The 22,730-nt window shown below is 22.2% G+C and overlaps 2 protein-coding genes across 2 annotated transcripts; both read left to right on the forward strand.

Annotated features, from left to right (window-relative positions):
• The first annotated feature begins 2,995 nt into the window (after positions 1-2,995).
• Positions 2,996-8,498, forward strand: LOC112591380 (cilia- and flagella-associated protein 45-like). The gene is made up of 8 exons (XM_025335189.1): positions 2,996-3,439; positions 3,704-3,864; positions 6,273-6,462; positions 6,534-6,707; positions 7,656-7,829; positions 7,893-8,108; positions 8,175-8,344; positions 8,409-8,498. Exons 1-8 carry the CDS (start codon positions 2,996-2,998, stop codon positions 8,470-8,472), a joined length of 1,593 nt encoding a protein of 530 aa, XP_025190974.1. The 3' UTR covers positions 8,473-8,498.
• A 4,641-nt stretch (positions 8,499-13,139) lies between these two features.
• LOC112591379 lies at positions 13,140-19,704 on the forward strand. Its single transcript, XM_025335188.1, has 4 exons — positions 13,140-13,187; positions 17,018-17,135; positions 19,189-19,285; positions 19,454-19,704. The coding sequence occupies exons 2-4, from the start codon at positions 17,027-17,029 to the stop codon at positions 19,617-19,619; spliced, it is 372 nt and encodes a 123-aa protein (XP_025190973.1). The 5' UTR covers positions 13,140-13,187; positions 17,018-17,026; the 3' UTR covers positions 19,620-19,704.
• Positions 19,705-22,730: the final 3,026 nt, after the last annotated feature.

The following is a 22,730-nucleotide window of genomic DNA, read 5'->3' on the forward strand; positions in this document are numbered from 1 at the left end:
ATTGGATAACCATATTATGAAGCACGAAATAAATTGAAGAATAGTGATTAGTGATAGTACCGATCTTAGATTTTGATATCACTACATATTATTTGACAACAGAATACTCGAAATATGCAACAATTCACTTTAAAATACACGAAAAATAAACATTTATTATATTTTATGAATGATGTTATTCCAGAAACATAGAGTAAAGTATAATTGTAATAATATTTTAGTATTTTTTAGCCACTATAATTTAGATTTAGACTAAAACTTGTAACTGATTATGCTAGATGATTAGTGATAAACACATAAATACAATCAAATGTATTTATATAGTTAGGTAAATATTTAAGTAGAACCAGACGCATGATATCCCGACTACATACGATGATATACCTTTTTGAGAACACGATTGCGCATGTTGTTTGAATAACAATGGAAACCTATAAATATGACACAATTCTATATCTATTTCTATTAAACGTTGCCAAATTCAAAATTTACAATTTTTACGTAAAACTTAGTGTTTAATTTTCACAGTTGTATTTATAGTATTATAATTATGCTAAACCAAAATTTGAAATATTTTGAATATTCATCAATTTACTATCAAATAACTTTTATTTGTATACTATTAATTTATTAGGTAACGTATAAAATAGAAACGTAAAACTTTTCTTTTTTAAAGTAACTTCTAAACTTTAAAAAAATATATATGCTCTATAAATAACGAATGAAATCGTGTTATGATGACCTACTGCTGAAAAACACGGTACCCAATATTATACCTAATTATTTAACTTCCACCCGCTATCGTAATTCTAATATTATGGAGGTAAATGTTGTAACTATATTTATATTTTTATAATTCACAATTATAACTGTTGTTTATTTGTTTTTATCAATATTATAAAAATGCGTTTTTCCCTTTTAAAATGTGAATTATTTGATTTGTAAGTGCACGTTTTTTTTTAGATATTTATCAACTGAAATAAATAATATTATTTAGGTAAGTACGTTATATTTTTCAAAAATATTTATTGAACGGATAATTTTGAAGTGCAATTAATTTATACCAATGACAAGAACATATTAATAGATAGTTTTTAGAAGTAGTTTTTAAATTATACCAATGAAAATATCAATAAAATATACATTTCTTAAAATAAGATTAGAAATAAAGAAGAGCACTACCTAACTGTATTAAATTTTAATAAGGTAAAAAACTAGTAGCAAGATTTTTAAAATTTACAAAATGGGAATTTCCACTTTAATGTAGATAATAATATTATGTATAATTTTTGGTTAAATAATTATACTAAGATAAATAAGGCCTGAAACATAGGTTTATTAATAATATGCCTGGTGAAGATTAGGTTAATTTTTTTTCCTTTGTAGATTTAATATTGTTATTTATTAAAATATATTATTGTAATACATTCCTACTTATTCATATTTTGAACTAAAATGAAACAAATTTCATGATTGTGAAATAAGGCAAAAAACACCCAGATATTATCAAAGGTACCTCTAAAACTAAGATTTTTGTATTGTTCTGTACTTTCTCAAATAGTAAAATATAATTAGTTCATTACTTAATGTCTATATAAGTATTGTATAACTTTACAAGATCAACTAATAAGCCCAACGTAGATTGATTGCTGAATCCAACGAGTTGTTAAGAATAGCAATGAAAATGGTTGGTTTGATATTCCTATTTATGAAAAATGGTTTGTTTCATGCTTTTTATTGTTATCCAAACATTTATATGGGATGAAATAATAATTATTAATTAGCAATAATTTAGCCTGTTATTTATCGCAAATGGTACCTTTTTTTAATTTGTGATGAAAATAATATTTATTTTTTATTAACCCATAAAGCCATAAAAGTCACATGTCACACATCTATTTCAATCTCTTGTTTTTGTTACTTTTCGGTTGTTAAAATGGAATGTAGGAAAGTTTTGGATAAACTAGAAGAGACAATTATTTTAGTTCTGTATCTAAGTATGAACTCTTAAGTTTCCTTAAAATAACAGCTAGTTAACACCTTATGTTGAAAATATGACTGGTGATTTATATTAATAGTATCACTGCATTGAGTAAAAACAAATAACATTTTACACTTGATAAAAATGCAAGTGTCGATTGAGCTAATATAATTTAATCAATAAAAAAAATATTAATTCATTACTAACAACTATTTAGCATAAATCAAACGATTTAAAAAAGTAAATAGATTTATCACTTTCTAATAGATTATGGACTATATATTTTATGTTTGGCCACTATTACTAAAATCATAGTTATTTATTTTATAAACAAAAAAGCTGCTGTGATAATTTTTCAGAAAAAATAATTTCTAAATTTGGCCAGACGTGTATATAATACTGTTTATTTTGTTCTATTCTTGGAAAATTTATTTTTAACTGTAATAATAGATAAATGTAGTTCTTAATAGGTAGTTAAAAGTTTAAAACTTGAAACCCATTCACAATTTACAGATTATTTTTACCCCTGATGTTTTTTTGGAGTTGTTGACTCAACGATTGCTTTATGTGGTGAGTTATGTAAATAACATGAATATTATATTTGCATATATTATACTCTATTCTGTACATCTGATAAGTCTAAAATATAATCATGACTATTTTATCTTACCATCTGTAATACTCCAAGCTGGTATTTCTATCTTTATTCTAAATTTTCAGTTAAAATATAATATATATGCAATCATTTATTATGTAGAAATATTTAAGTTAGGTTAAAATGTTAATACTTCTCGAAATACACTCATAGTGACCAATTAAACAAACATATAATTTATATTTTTATGAAAAGTTTCCGGGAAATATATCTACCTTTAAGATATAATATCATAAATTATCATAGATTACTTTGAAAACCGTGATGTATTATTAACATTCTAGTAATATCAACGTACAATTTATAAACATATATAATATATATTATATAAATAATTATTTTCAACGAGCATTGCAAAAATGAGTACAAAATTCTCCAATAATGGTGTGAAATTAAGTTCATCAAAAAAGTTAAAAATACAAAAACAATATAAAAAACCATGTGAAGTGTTCTTAAAAGGACGCAAGGATGATAAAAAAAATTCGAAATCTATGATAACCGATGAAAGTTCCAAACATCAACTGCGCAATGACTTGGACCAGTATAAATTACAAGAGCGTATATGCAAGCTAGACAAATTAGGTAAATCGATTCAATCTTTACCGGGCAAACGAGTGTTAGACAAAAACACATACGGGCGGTTAAAAAATGCTTCTGTGGTGGTAACTGCGGAAGAACGGCAAAAGGCTATTCTACAGCATATTGCCAACGAAGAACGGCTTAAGGCTGAAAGCGAAACCAGAAAAGAACAATTACAAAAATTTAACATGTTGACAAAAACTAAAGGACCAAAACTTGCTCAGGTCAGCAGTATATTTTAAATAATAAAACAAACTATAATTATTTAAAATCACAAAATATCAAGAAAAACGATTTTAATTTTTAAACGGAATTATTATTTTGCATATTTTATTATTAAATATTTATTTTTTTATATTTCGTATTTATGTTATATACTTGATAAGTATTATCACAATCAGTATTGTACATTGTAATTACTTGTATCTAGAATTTAATTTCTCTGTGCCTCATAATAATCCTTGCTAAAAAAATTTTGTTTTTAACAGTTGGACGATGAAGCGAACAAAAAGACCAACTATCTTCTGAATAGAGCATATGAATTAAAGCAGGAACAAGAGTACGAAATAAAACAATGCAATTCATTAATATTGAGTACCAAATGCCATGCAATTAGATGTGCACAAATTGAAGAAAAAGAACTTATACAGTAAGTAATATAGATAAACAACAGTATTTCCTCACCATTTAATTTCAACGACACACTGAAAATATAGAAAATACACAAGCTAATAAATATATTGAACATTTGCCTCTTGATTTAACAATCAAAATATGTTGATGGTAAATAAGTTTTTTTTATTAAATTTTAGGAATAAATTTCAAATGTATTCGATATACATCGTAATACTACAGTGATTTATAGAATGCAAATGGAATTATTATTAATTATTTATTTTATGGAATTTGCATTCCATAGATGCACTTATATATTCTACAAATTAATTATTGAAAACAATAATCGCTTTATCAACGTTTAAATGGTTTTAAACATAATAAAAGTGATTACTTTTTTTTTTTTTTAATTTGAATTACTTTCCTTAACTAGATGATATAGTTTATATACAAGAAAATTATACGATAGGGCCACTAAATTATATTTTAAATTTAATTTTACTAAATCATTTTTAATTAAAAAAATATATTAATAATCTTTACAATTATTTAACATTATATAATAAAGCTAGTAATTTGTTTTAATTTGTACTAAAGAAAAAACAATTAATAACAATTTATTAAAATGTTGTTGTGTTTGATAATATTTCTTAAATCTGAAAGTTGAAAAATAAAAGTATCGCTAATGATTAACTCCTTTCTTAATGACAAATATCTAGATTAACAATAATCAAAAATTATGCGTTATTACATATAAAAAAAAGTAGGCAAGTGGGTACCATTTAGTAGTAAATTAGGTAAGTAATGGAGTACTATTATGGATATGTTCATTTTGAATTCAATGATATATCATTTTATGAGAAAAGTAATTTTAAGCAGAGACAGTCTGTCAACCTATATCATTATTTCATGATATGTTTTTTGGTATAGCTATTAAAGTCATTTATTTTACTTTTAAAATTACGTTAGGTTCGTCTAAGTTTTAATTTAAAATGTCTATAAAAAATAATAACCTTTATATATTTATTAGATTTTATAGCTTTAGTATAAATTACTTATAAGTAGGATCCGAATATAAATACATTTGCATGTTTTTTTCTAAACAGGCCAAAAAATAGCTAGGTGAGCTTTAAGTTTGATTTGTAATCAATAGATCTAAAATAGCAAGTTTTATTTTGTATTTTACGATTTTTTTATTGCATGTTTACTGTTTTTAAATGTTTAATATGCAATATTTTGCTTATTTGAATTAAAATAACATATTTATAGTTATATTTATAGTCCATGTAATTTGGAAAAATCGTTTTCTTATCTTATCTGAAACTTATCGAGACAAGTAGTCATATTTTATTAAGTAGGTTTTAGTGAATCATACATTAGTCGTGTTTGTCGTGATCTGAGTGCGCATAACTTTCATTCGATTTTATTTATTTATATTTAATGAAAATAAAAGATTTTTTTTAATCATTTTTTTTTTTATATTTATTTATTTTTTAGGGTATATTTCTATAAAATAAGAGCATAAGTGCATATTTCTGAGGTTTTTAGAGCATATAAATCCGGGCCTTACTTTTAAAGAATATTGTATAAAAGTTTCAAAACTTACATACAAAAAAGAAAAATTTTTATGAATTTCTAACTACAAAAAGTTATCAACTTTTTTTCTTCAAAATTCTAATTTTATATGCATTAAAAAAAAACTGTGCTTGTGTATTTTTTATATATATATATATATACAAACAACTTATATTATTTTAAATTAACATGTCAATAAATAGCTTAAAAATTGTCAAAATGCTTTAAATTTTTTTATTGTAAATAAAAATACAATAATATTTTGTAAAGATTTCAAGTTCATATGGTTATTTGTTTTTGATTTACACCTAAAAAACAAAATCAATTTGGTAAAATACTGAATTTGCGTAAAAATCCTCATTTATCTAGTTTTTTTAAAATTTTTCTTAATTATTAAATGTAGTTTTAGGAATATTTTACTTTTACTCTCTCTCCCCTTCCCCCACCAAAAAAACATACTAACTAAGTCTAATTTTTTACCAGAAACAACCCTTTATTTTTGAAAACAGAAGTATTTTTATTGTCCCAAAAATTGTTTACAGATACAAAAAAAAAAAAAAAAAAACAAAATACATATCATTGTAAAATCAATACGTTCATCGCTCCACTCAGGATCTAAAATGTATAGATAGCCTACATTACAACTAAAAATCAGAAATTAGCTATTAATAATTTTTATATTTCACGTAAAGTAAAATTCTAAACCAACACCTCTGGAGTCATCAGTTAAATGTTAAAAGCTTAAAGTTTATAAGTAATGTATAATTTACTTTAAATTATTAGTTTATATAAAACCAACTCCGTTATATAGACGTTGATACTATTTAATACACATTCCCATTAATGAAAAATTAAAATACGTTATAGAAAAGAAATGAAACAAGAACAACGCAGATCGGAAGAAATCATGGAACAACAACGTTTATTAGCAGCTAAGCAGTATAAAAAGGCAGTAGAAGCTGACAGATTAAAAAAAAAATTACAAGCGACAGAAATTATACAACAAATGAAAGAAAATGAGATCACCAGAGAATGGGATGCTGCTAGAGCTTCAGAAGTATAACTAATAATCCATTATATTTTATTATTTAAATATCAATTATTATTGTATTAAAACTATTTGTTTAGGATGCAAGGATTCGCACCGAAGCTGCAATCGAGGCTCAACGTGCCGAAGTGATAGACTATAAGAATAAATTGATAAAACAAGCTGAGATGAGAAAAGAATTTTTACAAATAAATGCACAGTTAAAAGATTTAAAAACAATAGAAAAAGAATTAGTCAAATTTGAAATCCTACAGGTACTTTTACAAATATATATATATATATATATATATATATATTAAAGGTAGTATAGTTTATACCTATATACCTTTTGTATTGCTAGAATAAAATTGCATTGAATTGAATTTACTAAAACTAAATATTTTTACCCTCACCATACATACACATAAAATGGTAGGCAAAAGGGTACTGCTCTGCTATACAAAAATACATTAGATGTTGAGTAGATCACTTTAATAGGTATGATAAATTTAATTTCAATGATATATCATTGTATACAAAAAATGATTCCGATCAAAGGTGGTCTGTCAGTCTATATAATTAGACACTAAGTATATTTCATAATATGTTTTTTGATATAGCTATTAAAGTCATTTATTTAACTTTTAATAAAACATTAAGTTGTGAATTTAAGTTAATAATACTTTATTATAAATACCGTAAAACTTGAATAGGTTCTAGTATAAACAGACAATAATTTTAAAATTGATCTCTATATTTAGAAAGTTTTATTGCTATATTAAAATTCATAGTATATACAAAAGTTTTATGTACCCAAGAAAATTTTTTTTGAATTATAACAACAAAAAAAACAACATCATTATTTATCATTGACACATGTAATTTTGTACAAATTTAAAATAAAAAAATAGATATGAAAAATAATTGCGATCTTTAGACTTTTTTAGTCTCAGTATGAACTACTATTGTGGAACATAGTATTAAATTTTCATACCTTAGCTATAAAAATTGAAAATCTTATAAATTTTGTACTTCAAAATAATCGTTATTAATACATTTTTGGGATTTTTACGGATTTTTCAAAATTTAGATTTTAATACTTATAAAAAAAGGCGATGAAAAATAAAAAAATATATACATCATTGTAAAATCAATACATTCATCACTCTGCTTAAAATCTAAAATGCTATTTGTTTTTAAATTTGTATTGTCTTTATATATAGATACAAGAATACGATCGAAAAAAGAATGAACGGGAAATGGCGTTTGAAGAGGAGGTTAAAAAACTTAAAATGTCTAAAGAAAAAGAAATCGCCAAGATTCAAGCGAATCAAAAAGCCTCGCAAGATTTTCAGGCGGCTAAGGATGAGCTAAACGCACTCCGAACACAAGACAAAGTAATTTTTTAAATAATCTGAAAGCCACGTATTACATTTATAACATATAAATTGGGCACATAGGTAGAACGAGAATGGCGACGTAAAGAACGCGAAGAAGCTATAAGAAAGATAAAACAAAATGAAGATTTGAAGCAAGCTCGACTACAACAAATTGAAGGACAAAGGGAAAATTATGCTTTCGAAATTCAAAGAGAGAAAGAAGAATTTGACAAAATTATTAAACTTAACGTGGAGGAAATCGAAAGAACCAAAGAATTTGATAGACAAACTAAAATGGTATGATTCTGTTGATTAAAATTATTGTATACAGTTTTGATTAAAACCTAATTTCTTTGATGTTAGAAACTCGATACACACAGGAAGAATTTACTGAAGCAGATTAGTGAAAAAGAATTGGAAAGAATCAAAGAAAGAAGACAATTTTTCCAGGAAGGCGTCACATACCAACAAGGTGAAGCTGCCAGGAAAAAAGAATTACGTGCTACAATGCAAAAGAAAGTCGAAGAACTTAGGTAAAATCAATTATAATATTTATAATAAATTAAAAAAGTTATTATATTTGTATTGTCATTTTAGGGCATTTAAATTACCAACAAAGTATGTACAAGGTGTTGAGAGACAATTAAAATTAAGAGACTGATATCGCAACAACAATTGTTAATAAAAGTACATTTGAATTCATTTTATTGTTATAATCATAATATTATATCAACTGAATAGTGTTATTGATGAATAATATTATTTATAAACGTAAAATAAAATAAATTGTAAATTATAGGTACAATCAAAAATATTACTAAATATATTATATTTATAATCATACCTGAGTTAACCAATGCAGAGACAAACACAATGTATACTAAAAAAATAATTTTATTTTTATGAGTTGGTTTTAAATAATTTTAAGAGGTACTCGGTGTCTTAGTCTAAGAAATATACATGAAACGTCAAACAACAATATAAAATAATAAATGCGTATTTACCTTATATCTATTATATGAAATGTATTATTATACATAAAAACTGCGAATTGTGACTAATAATGTTATTAATTATTATAATTATTTATATTAAACAATATACAGCTTTTACTGTCCCAATTTAAAATTTATAAAGCAGGTATACTATAAAATATAAAATACAAATATGAACTGTACTGTACTAGTAAAACCATACTTGTACGTCGCGTGATGGTGAGGATTGATTAATTTTTAAAGTATTATTGCTAATTGATAACTGATAACCGATAAGAAAGTGTTTAATTTATTTATAAAAAATATTAAATAAAACAGCAGGGATAACAATACATGAAGTATAATTATTTAAATGTTTATCTCTAATTGTATGTAAATAATAATAATTTAAAATATATATTTAGTATAAAATATATTTTGATATAAAAAGTTATTAGATTATATTATGAACATTAATAATAAACAAGTTCGTAATTATTTAAGCTTATAAAAATTAAAAACTAAAAGTTGATGTATATAATTTTATAGTTATTTTTACCTTCTTTTCATCAGTTATAAAAATTATTTAGTAAAATCTGAGAAAAATATGAATTTAACTCTTTAAATAGTCCACAAATGTATCAATGTTTTAACCGGTAGATAGCGTACGTATTATTTAAAAATCAAACAATAATTTTATTACTATCAAATACATATAAAATCATGAAATAATATTTCAGTAATGAATTTAGTTTAGGTACATTTTATTTTGAGGTAATAACGTATAAACTATTAAAATATAATATAACTATAAAATATAATAAGATACAAAATAATAGAATTTTTTTTTTTTAATAATTATCGTTTCTTTTCTTTTCAAGTAATTTGGTTAGAAATTTGATGCGTTAAAATAACAAATAAAATTATTTAAGTAGATAACTAAAATGAATCAAGATAAGCAAAAACTGAAGAACGTGAGTAATTTTAGTCGAAATATTATCTGTGCCTATTTGCTTTTTAATAATGACAAAAGAAATAATATAAATAAATAAAAACAATTATCATAAAATTATAATTAATTAATAAAATTAGATACAAGAATTTTACCGACAAAGCAAAGTAATATTCTTTAGTTATAAAATAATAGTTCAACAAAGTTAAATAATTGTTTGGTATTATTTTACCTGGCTACATAACCAATTAATTAATTAAAAAATTCACTGATATTTATTGAGCCTTAAAGTTTGTAAATAATAATTAATAATTAATAGTTAATTAATTAATTTATATTAATTATTATTTGGACCATTATTTCATTATTAATTAATATTAAATGTTTAGTAAATGTATAACCAATAAGTATTAAACTTTAGTCTTTTGATTACTTATTTATGACTTAATGAATATTCATTACCTATTTGAATACTTAATTTTTTTTTTTTATTTATTTATTTAAGAAGTATAGAAAATTTAAAATTTATATGCATATTACAATTTACAATAAGCAGATTGATTTAAAATGTGCAATATGTATGTCAAAATGGTATAAGGTAAATTAGAAATTATTATTATTTTTTTTTTTTTTAAATATAATACCTATTTACTGTTTACTACAATAAACAATAAAACAAATAAAATTACTCAAATAATTTTGATTTGTTTTGATTCGGCTATTAAAGTATTAAATTGCTAATTATCAGCTATTTTTTCATTATAAATATCGAAAATTAATATGTTTACTGATCAAAATACCAATGTATAAAAATGATAATGATTTAATTCACACTAAACTATAACTATCTATTATTATCATTTTTATTATAATATAAGATATACGTATGTATCAGAGGAAAGGCTGTTTAAATTGCATTTAAAGTTAAATATTTACACATTAGTACTTCTCCTAAAGGTGATAACAAACGAAAATATACACTCATTTATCACTCTGCTCGGAATCTTAAAAATAATTAGTTCAAAACTTTTTCATGTTATACAGTGTATACATCCAAAAAAGCTTTACATATTGTTTTCCCTTTTGATAAAACCTCACAGGAATTCATATTGAAGTTTAAGGATGTTAAAATTAATTTAGTTTTTCATAAAAAAACTCAGAAAATTAACTTCATTATTAATATTTAGAATTATCCAAAATAATAATCAATATTAGAAATAAAATTAGACAAGTACTTATTTACAACTTACTTATATATTTTTATTTTTATTATAACATTACTAAGCAATAACCATATTAAAATAATAAAAAGTGTTACCAAGACTTAAATAAAGAAAATAACTTATCATGTATCAAATATCTTATAGTGGACTTAATTTTAAAATTAACAATCACTATTAAAGTTTATAATCCAGAGACCACAGTGCAATATTTTATATACTTTATTTCGTAGATGAAAATCTAATTTTTGAATTATTAAAGAAATTAATACTCATTAAGTTATTATGATATTAAAACTTCTAAAGTAAATTACGTATTAAATAACGTTTATATCTCCATTAACCTAGTTAATATAAAATTATTAGCATCCGACTTAAAAACAATCCGTAGGAAACTAGGGAAGTAAACGATATTTTACACTTTATGTTTAACTTATTATAATAGATTATTAATAGATGTTCTTCATAAACTTCCATTAAAAAAATTAATTATTTTAAATTATTTATGTACTTATAAATTAATTTTTTGACAGCATAACTCAAATCAAATCATAAAATAAAATAGATAAAATCAGATTTTAACCATTAACCTTTACATATTTTACTTTTGCATACATGAAACGCTACCTACCTACTAATTAATAATAATGATAATATCCAGTTATTTAAAACCCGATTTTGAGAGAGAGCTTAATTTAATATAGTGCTAATAACCTTATATGTATTCAACATTTTTAATAACAACATAAAGCTAAAAATCAAATTTGTTTAAAAATGTATTATAAACGTCTAAAGGTTTACACATTGAGGTAACGGAGGTAGTAATAAAATGTAGTCAGACAAAATTTACCGATGCAGTGAAAGATAATAAAATTTTACCACCACCGCTGCAGTGTGTAAACATACATATTTTTATAATTTATTATAATTTTTTCAATTTAAATAATTATAAATATTTTTTAAATTTATTTTTATTTTTTTATTGAATGTAAATTAATATATAAGGAGATGTGAAAAAATCAAAATACAATCTTTAGGAATTATTTAATGAACATATAATTTAAAATAAATTGATATTAATTTTCTACAAATTATTGAAATAACACATTTTTAAATTTGTATATTTTATTGATTATTAGTTATTACACGGTGAATATAATGTGTATATGTAGTTGAGATAAATATTTAGTTTTTAAATTTATTAAATCAAATTATATTAAAAATAAAATTAAAAATAAGAATAGATGATTCTAAAATGAAAGAATTTAATGATTAATTTTAACATTCGATAACTTATACAGTTAAATCTCTAAACAGGTATCTGTTATTTAATGGTAGAAGGGGGTAGGTGAAAAAATTAATAATATCAAAAAAATGAGACATATATATATTTATATTATTTGCATGTATGAATATACTTGTATGTATTACATATTATTAAAAAAACAAAGCAATTACCGACTGATATAGACGATATTGTCATTCCCTACAACGGATAAAATAAACTATGATAGTATAATAATTTGTAAAATGTATATTGTGCCTATTAAAATTAAGGTGCAATAAAACTAATCGAAATTTAGCTATAAAGTGTCCATTATTTAGAGTGTCCTGTACATAATGGTTTTTCTATAGATAATTATTGAAAATATTACTGTTTCAGAAAAAATGTCCACTATTTGGAGATGTCACTGTATTTCAATTAATAAAAAAAATCAAATTTAGGTGCTGTAGTGATTGATTTTACTCTCATTTTACATTCATGTGCTCAATTCTTTATTTATATATTATTTTTTTCTTCAAATTTTATTATTATAGGTACGTTGTTTATATAGATTGTTAATATTTTTAATTATAAAGAAAAATAAACAACAAAAATATTTTATTTATATTATATTATATATAAATTATATAATTTATATATTTAACTTGATAAATTTATGTATATACTTTTTATGTTTGTATTGTAATTTAATTAATAGATTGTATATTTTTTATACCTATAAATAACGAAGAAATTTAAGAACATAGTATAATTCGTTATTATTATGTGTGGCCTAAATCAAAAAAGGAGTTTGCGCTCACAATACTTGCTGGGTGATTTTTCCACCCTGCGCTCGTTGTTCCTTCGTTATAAAAGCTGGAACTGTTAAAGTATTACTCAGAATCTATTTAGTATACTTCGTACTCTAACGTCTATCGTTTTACGTCATCTATACGCATCTTAAAAGTAAGGTTTTTATGTTTTATTTTATCGATATAAAATCAAATGGACAAATTTTATATTATACATAATATACTTACAAACACTTTTAATATCCATAATAGTTATTATAATAAATAATAAAATAAAAATTATATTATATTGTATATTATGATTTTTAATATCTAATATTAAGGCATCTAATATAATATTATATTTATATAATTAGTTTACTATTTAAAAGTATTTTGTTGAACAATTTTTTTATGGAATTATTACAATATATTAAACAAAAAAAAAATATATAACTATCAAACAAATAATTAGTAGGCAATTAAATATGAGTATATTTATTTGTAACTACATGTTATTAGTTTCAATACAAATATTGGTTATATGATTTGTTTGATAACTTAATTATCCAGTTATAATTATAATACAATACAATATAATATTATAAAATAACCATATTTTTTATCAAAATAATTAAACCAATTTAATAAGTAATCATTAGAAATCTTGAAAAAAATTATAATTCATCCCTTTAAAATAAATAACAATTTGTAAATTTATAAACATTTAAATTTTGTGTTTGTACACACGGTATTATGCATGTTGTCTACCATAATTAGTTTTAAATATTATTCTCATTACTATGTTATCTGTAAATTATTATAAAAATATTATTTTTTTTCCTGATACATAAATTGTATTATTCGTAATACAAGTAAACTGTTAAAAATAAAGTATCTGCATTTTATTTTTTGTAAAGATTCATAAAAGTAAAAAATGTTTTAAAGGTAGTATTTTATATTTATATTTTTTTTATTAGAAGAATAAAAGTTGTAACCACTACTCACTAGATATTTGGAGAAATAAATTATATTATAATACATGATAATTTTTTAAATATACAGGACATATAGGTATTTAGTAATAAAATATTTATGTTATTTTTTGTCATTTATTTAATTAAATACTAGGTAGGTACATAATTAAAGCTAGAGTTTTTTTTTTTTGTTTTTTTATTGATCTTACATATTTTATTTATGATAGTTATTAGCTTTAATAACTTAAAGTTAATTGTTGTTTTAAATACGCCTTATAAATCATAGGTACTAATTTAATTTAAAAATATAAAAGCTAAGAATTTGTAATATTATAAATAATGATAACCAGTAAATAAAATTCTGTTAAGTCCTTTAAAATTATAAACGATTATTTGAAATAGTATTTAAATAATATTTGTTATTTTTTCATTAAAAATAGTACGTAATAAACAAACCATAATCATTTTTTAAAATTAAAATATCATTATTTAATTTTTTTAATGATTCATAATGAGTTATGTTAGATATAAATCATACAAATAAAATATCAATTAATTTAAACATAATTCGATCGGTATTTTTTTTAAAGTTTTTTTAATTATCATGAGTTGATCTCTGATTTGGGATAGATTTAATATACGTATACCTTGTTTTTTGGGATTAGTTCATTATATAAAAAAATAAATAAATGGCTAATAAATAAAATAGTATAGTTAAGATATATAATATTTTATACTTTTATAGTGTAAAAATAGGGGGCAAAAATGAATTTTATTATGGTGGAGATAGACATTTAACAAGGTTTTGATTCAGCCTGTGTTTATTTAATTAACAAATATTTTATCTTTTAACATTATTGGAACATAGGTTCTTATTTTAATTTATTAAATAAATATATTTTAAGCAATAATCTATATTAGATTAAAAATAAATAAATTCTATAATTAAATTATTATTATTATTTAAAAATAGCCTGTGCCGAAACAATACTAAAATATAATAAAATACAGAACTTGTATAATTAAGTTATATTGAATAATAATAAGATAACAATGTAAAATGTTTGAAAAATATAGCTATTTTAATAAAATATTATGACTCACTCAGCATAAAAATTAATTGCAAGTCTATGGTTTAAATAATAAAATACATATTAGTTTTTAAGTATAATTTAATTAATTTATACTCTATTGCATTTGATGTTTTATTAAAAAGTTGAATATATTTTTGTGGATTCATACTTAATTTAATGATTATAGGTTGAATTATTACAAACTAAAAATAACATTAATCTAAAGATCGTATAAATACAGGTGCAGATTCAGCAGGAGGCGGAGGGACACCCCCTCCCCTCGTAATCTGTGTTTTATTTAGGAAAAATACTTGGTAAAAAAAAAAAAAAAATCATAACAAATTTTAAGTTATTTGTATAGTATATAAGTTATTTTTAATATCACCCCTCCCGCCATAATCTCGGGCTGGATCCGCTACTGTATAAATATGATACATTATTTTGTGTACTAAAAAAAATAAATATAATTCAATTTGTTAAAATACAAGATAAACGTGATGCTCGAATTAAATAAGCCATATTATTTCACTCACTTGGATATGAATTATTATAAATTATGAACTAATTATTTTATCAATCACTTATTCGTTATTTTTACTTATTAGTCATTATTACAAACACAGAATGAATTTTAGTATTTCCTAGTACTAACTTATACTATAAAAAAAAAAAATTACAGATATGATTGATAGATAGTGATAGTAATAGTGTATATTATGATAGTGTTTCAAATATTTTTGAATTTCGTCATATTATGAAATTATTTTAGAATAATAGACAAAAAAAAACTGTAAAACTACACGAGAAAATTATTAAAATCTAATTTTAAACTTATACCTAAGTATTTTTATTAACAACAATTTCAAGACTTTAGTTAGGTTACTTATTTAAATTGAATGACAAAATTCATAGAAGTCCACGCACCTAACTAACTCATATTGTTCGAATACACTATTCAGTCGATTCATCCAAAAAATTCATGCTGGCTGTAAAAAAACTGAAAGTTTAATATCCTCCTATAGACATTTGCTAACACATTACTTTATGGTTAACTAATATGAATAAATATAAGGTTTTTGAATAATAGCTGCTAGGTGCAGTATTTTGTCGTACCCATAAGTATACACTCCAAACATAATATATTATCGGTCATTATGTAAACACATTATTACGTTAACGACAGCTATTGTTTTAATGTAATGCGAAACACTGGAATGTGTTCTAAGATGAATTTCATAAATAACTACAAACTGTTCCAGGTTACTACCTAAACACTATATTATTTTAATTTTAATGTACGTGTCATTACAACCAATCGGTAATAAAAAATAAAAATAAGACCTTCTGAATACAATATATATAATATTACCTAAATGAATGCACTTCTATGAAATAATTATTTTGTATGATATTTAATAGTACTTACTGGCTTCTGTATATAGTATGTATAATAAAACGTAATATATAACACATAACTTAATATTTTATTTGTTAGCTGTCGAAACCACGCGTTAACGAAGAAAAAAACGTTAAAAACTCAAATGAAAATAATATTTAGTAGGTACCTGCTATGTGACTAAGTGATTTCATTACATTATAACTTTGCTTTAATAATAAATTTTATAGCTGTGAATATAAACAGAAATTTAAATAACATTCGTAATGGTATAACTTTCGTAAAACTAAGAAAAAATTAATAAAAGTTTGTACGAATAAAAAAAAATATATTAAATACTTATTTAATAACTACATTGAATAAACAACATTAAAAAACCACCAATCTTAATTTAGATTCGAATTTTTTTATAATTTTAACATTAATATATTTTATTTTTTTTTACAATGTGATTTGTAAAGTTTACTAAATATATTTATAAACATATAACAAACACATTTATGACTATTTTTTATTTTACAAATTTATTAAAAATAATTTAACTTTTTTTTTATCCTAGAAATTAAAAATGAAATACTTCATTACCGTTTTTATGGTTTTCCATATATATTTCATTATGTTACAAAGAACATCAACTGCATTGCCTCTAGATAACTACTCCGATAAAGATTCGTTTGGTAAGTATAGAATTTAATTTTTTTTTAACTAGTTAGGAAAAACATTTAGTATTTAACTAGTAATCTAACAACAGTGCTATGATAAGTTCACTTAGCTAAGGTCAAATATTTTAATAAAAAAGCTCTATTTTTTAAATTGATATTTTTAGTATATTTTTACTAGGTATGTAAAAATAACATAAATAATAACAGTGCTATCTTAGACGATAAAGATATTATCCTCAAATAGGTTATTTAAATTTTAAAATGTTTGCAAAATATAAAATTAGATTAAAAAATCTAATGTTGTTGAGTGAAAATATTATTTTTTTTATTTTAATATTTTCACTGTTTATTATATTATTATTTATATTCTTTTAAACAATTTTAACAATTACAAAAACATATGCGTTTTGATTAATATTTTAAGAAATGAAATTCACTTATAAATTGTCTTGATTAAGAGAATTTAGTTGGTATTCAGGAATTTCATTCTTTATAAAATAGTTATGTAATTAACGGAATAATTTTTCACGTATGATATTTAAACTTCAATAATAATAACCTACCTTAAACCAAAATTACCTTTGTAAAATATAAATATTAAAAATTATAATAATTTATAATCAAAAGTTTATTATTTTATTATTTTATCACATTTGTGTTAAAGACTTTTAATAATTAATCATGCCTAATTCATAATGAATATCAATAATAATAAGCAATAACACAATCACTACTTATATAATATTAAGTAGTATAGGTAATAAAATTAGGTACGTAATTTAATAAGCACATCGATTAAATAGTATTTTAAATTATGTATTAAAAAATATTATCATACAATACCTTATACATTAGCATTTTACATATTTAATAGAATTCTGTGAAAAATAATGATATACCTAATATATTTTATTAAATTATAATTGAAAGAAAAAATATAGTGTTTGGTTTTAATATACTATTTAAATACGCAATTATGTTTTTAAATTTCTTAAAAGAACTGTTCTTTTGACTGGGGGGTCTCAATATGAATACTCTATAATATTTTCTTCATCTTCGTGTTTACGTTTCTTATACGTGATAATTAAAATGATTTACTTACCACGTCGAACAGCACTTTAAAGGCAAATCCACGTGTATAAGTATTTTATGAAGACAAAATTATATCACATACGAAATGTAATCTAACATTACTTTACGTTATTATATTGTTTCGTATTCTACTAATTTTATTAAATTTGATATCTTATTAAGATAATATTGAAAATCTTTTTTTTTCTGTTCTTGGCTCTTTTGTATTTTTCATTATATCTTGCGGCTCACGATCGACTCTCTTATTGCTGGCCACCTCTAATATAGTACTTTACTTAATTTAAAATATTGATTCCTTTGGGATTTTGATCTAAATTTAACTGATATGATAGCTATCTATTTAGCACCCATTTTTATATAGTATATTCCATTGCTATACAATTAAATAAATTCAGATTACCTACCTAAACCTAATGCAATTTTATTTAATTTCTTTGACACTCCTTGAACTAAATACTATATTTTATTTGATAAGTCAATTTTAAAGCTAATAATTTATACAGTCTATAACAAAAAGGTCACCAAAATCTTAATAACCTGCATTCCTATGCCCCTTGGTTATTATCAGTATATTATTATTTTTAATGTTTGATTTTAACCGTGTAATAAAAAAAAAAAAAAACGCCTTGACTAAACGTTTTTTAGTTCAGATGTAGATAAACGATAATTATTAATATTTTGTGATTAGTTATAATAATATGAAGAAAAATAAAGTTGTTAGATTCTACGGAAAATAATATTTGTGAGCTAAAATTAAACCGTACGTGTTGTGTAATTAAATTTGTCATTTACAAATATAAAGTACAATATATGAGCATATTTATATTATTATTTTTTAAGTTTTTGTACTTAAAAATAATTGAAAATAGAATTGTAATAATTCTATATTTTACAATATGTGTTAAATAATAAGATGTGTTTTAAAAATATAAAAATTAAAAAATGACATGTAGATATATTTTTATTTTTGTTTCAGAAGAAAATGAAATTGCACTATTTACAGGCATAGAAGACATGGATAAGGATGTAGAAGATGATGGATTGATTTTAGATTTTCCTGATATACAAAAAAGGTAATAACCAACATATTATGCAGTAATACAATAACTATTAAAATATCATTTTTCCATTGAATCAATTTGTTACATACAATTTAAAATTAAAAACACTTTTTATGGGAATAATATAATATAGTAAACATTTTCTGTTTTGTCTATTTTTTTTTTTTTTTGTTAAATAAGGAAAACGTCGACTCATAAAATCTTTCGTAGACATTGTGTGCCAAGAGGAGGAAACTGCGATCACAGGCCCAAGTATTGCTGTAACAGTAGTTCTTGTCGTTGCAATCTTTGGGGAGCGAATTGCAAATGTCAAAGAATGGGAATCTTTCAAAAGTGGGGAAAGTAAATAACTTAGAATTATAATGACTAATAATTAAAGAATTGTTTCAAGATTAATTCATTCTATCAAAATAATATCTTTTTGCTTCAATTACAACGATGTAATAAATACATTTTTATTTGTTTGTCATTTGTTATGTTTTCTTTAAAATAAAACTAATACCTCATAGTCTATAATTAATTGTTTTTTATAAAAGTTAGATTTTCAGTTTTTATGGTTATATCTTTATTACCTTACAATATTGTTAGTATTGTATATTAGTATATTACCAACTTTTTTATTCATTTAAAAAATTATATCTGTGTTAAAAAAAAAAAATCATTTTTCTACCAATTCTAATTGAATTTTATTTAAATAAATCGTATTATTTGTTAGTAACGATTATTTTTTTTTAATAAAAATATTTAATATATATACTTTTATTATAAGGTTGAAATTAATGTAGGTCATCACAATATTTAAACAATATCGTAAACATAGTTTCACAAACGCTAATTGAAAAAAAAATTGATTAAAACTGTTTTTAAAAACTTTTTCTGACCAAAGCTTAATCTACATTCTATAATTTTTAAATTTTAAGTTAAAGATTATAATATTTTCAGAATTTAAATTACACAAATTTAGTAAAGTTATTTTGGTTAATTGATTATATACTATATAGTAATCATAATCTTAATTTGTAAGTAAATATCAGTAATTTACATAATGGATTCTAAAAGTTAGTTCTAAATATGAAGTAAAATTATTAATAATAAATATAGGTAACTAGATATAAACATATTATATAATCAATATATAACCAATACAATTCAGTTAATTTTATGAAATGTTATAGTTTATTGAATAATTTGAACGGCGAAGACGTTTTTTTAAGTATTTCTTTAACATAATTTATATTCCTAAAAGGGCTTAATCGATACTAATATAGTTAGTGTAATTATTTTTATTTTTTAATTATGTAATTATAATAAGCACATTAAATAAATATTATTGTTTCTTCAAATATTTCCAATACTTTCTTGTTCTGCGTATTAACCACTAAAATTTAATAAATATGTGAAGTATACTGTATAATTTTAAAATTACCAAAGTAATAATTAATTACGTAATTATAATTTAGCAATATTTTTTTTTTATAAGTTATTATAATAACCACAACATTTGGATTGTATATTACATTGATTACTGGAAAAATATTTTTGGATTAAGTGTGGTCTTTTTCAGCGCTTTCTTTTTATTTTTAATTTACATAAATTTACTTTTTTCAATAGTTATAATATTATGTTTTACTTGCATAACAGTAATGTCTAATCTGACTAACATGTTTAGTTGCATCTTGTTTATAAAATTCTATGACAAAAATGTATAATTATTTTGACGGTTACTATACGTAATATACATATTATAATTATAATGATGCGTACAAAATATTATTCTAAATCGATGCCTTAAAAATCACGACGGCACATCATAAAGATTACATAATATATTGTATTATAATACCTATCTAAATATTATTTCCAAAATTCTAAACATACTTTTCTGTGCAACTGATTGTCATAATATCTAATGCATATTTTCACCCTGGCAGCCCAACCTATACTATAAGTATGCATAAGACTAGGTATTTTCCCGCTGAGACATAGATAATTTTATTTCGCCGGCTATCAGAATCTATAAATAGTAGCAAAAGGTCGTACCACCCTCAATCGTTATATTATATTACTAATACTGCAATATTATGAATGCTCGCCTCGTCATCTTATCCTAGAGATTTAATGAAACGAGAATTTTAACTGTCAGTCTATTTGTTCCAATTTAAACATCTCGTTGTTTACTTCTTGAAATTTAATATTTTCTATTGCATTTAAATAATAATAGTGTATAAAAATGTCGAAACTGTCATTAGTATTTCGTATATTATTTATGATCGGTATTGTATAAATTGTTAATGTGCATTATAGATTTTAAATATTAGAATCTTAAATAAATTCTGAATTTCTGAATAAATAAGAAGGAAATTAAAAAAATGAAGTTCTCATACAAAATACTTACAATTTAATATTTTAGAAAACTAATAAATTCTTTGCTACCACTTTAAATTTGAAATTAATGTTTACCTACTTAACAAAAAAAAAAAAAACTAAACTTAAATTATTTTCATATACAATGAAAATAACTATGTTAAAAAAATTACGATATTATAGGTTTAAACTTAACTTTAAACTTTTAAATATAATAAAATACTGCACTAAATCAATTATACAGTACACCTATGAAAAAAATCATGTTATTATTGAAATTGTTTTTGATATTCACTTACATACTTTGCTTTAATCTTTCAATAAAATCCTTTACTGGTATATAACAAAGAAGAGACTCAAATAGCAAATAATAATAAGACCGTGAACGTAAGCTATAATCTTAGCTTAAACACGTTACATAAACCACCATTCGAGATCTTCTAGGGTTTAAGCGTAATTTTAATTTCTCGAGAGAACGTGTATCGAATTCCATGAAAGGGATGAAGTTTCATGTGCCAGAGTAAAACATGATGACATTTTAACAGAATAATTACTAAATATTTTATATAAATTTATAGGAATACATGTCGTGGACTCAAAACCGAAATATTGAATTGTTAAGGAAAGCAATTTTAAACTTCTAACTACAATATTTTGAATAATTGTTAAAATTCAAAAATTAACAAAGCTTTTATGCGTTAAGTATTAAAATTTATTTTTGTTCTTAATAATAATGTATATGAACAAAAAACAACAACGTAAGATATTTCTATTAAAATTCTAACTATTCTATGTTTGAACTTTTAAGTTGTTAATATACAGTGTTTCACGATGAACAGACAGTCGCAATAACTTTTGTTCTGATAAACATTTTCAACTTTTTTTTTTTTTAATTGTCAATTTTCGTCTGTGTTACATTTAAAATATTTCTCGATTTTTTTCAATATTTTGTATGCAAAATTAAAAAAATTAATAAAATTTTCTATTTGATATTTAAAACATTAAGATCGCCATTTTGTAAATCTGATTTTTAAAAAAATGTTCGAATCAAAAACTTTTTCTAAAGTTGAGTCAATAATTTTTAAGCAATTTT

This window comes from Melanaphis sacchari, unplaced genomic scaffold (genome assembly GCF_002803265.2).
Source record: "Melanaphis sacchari strain LSU unplaced genomic scaffold, SCAv2.0 Contig132_pilon_pilon, whole genome shotgun sequence".
Taxonomy (NCBI): domain Eukaryota; kingdom Metazoa; phylum Arthropoda; class Insecta; order Hemiptera; family Aphididae; genus Melanaphis; species Melanaphis sacchari.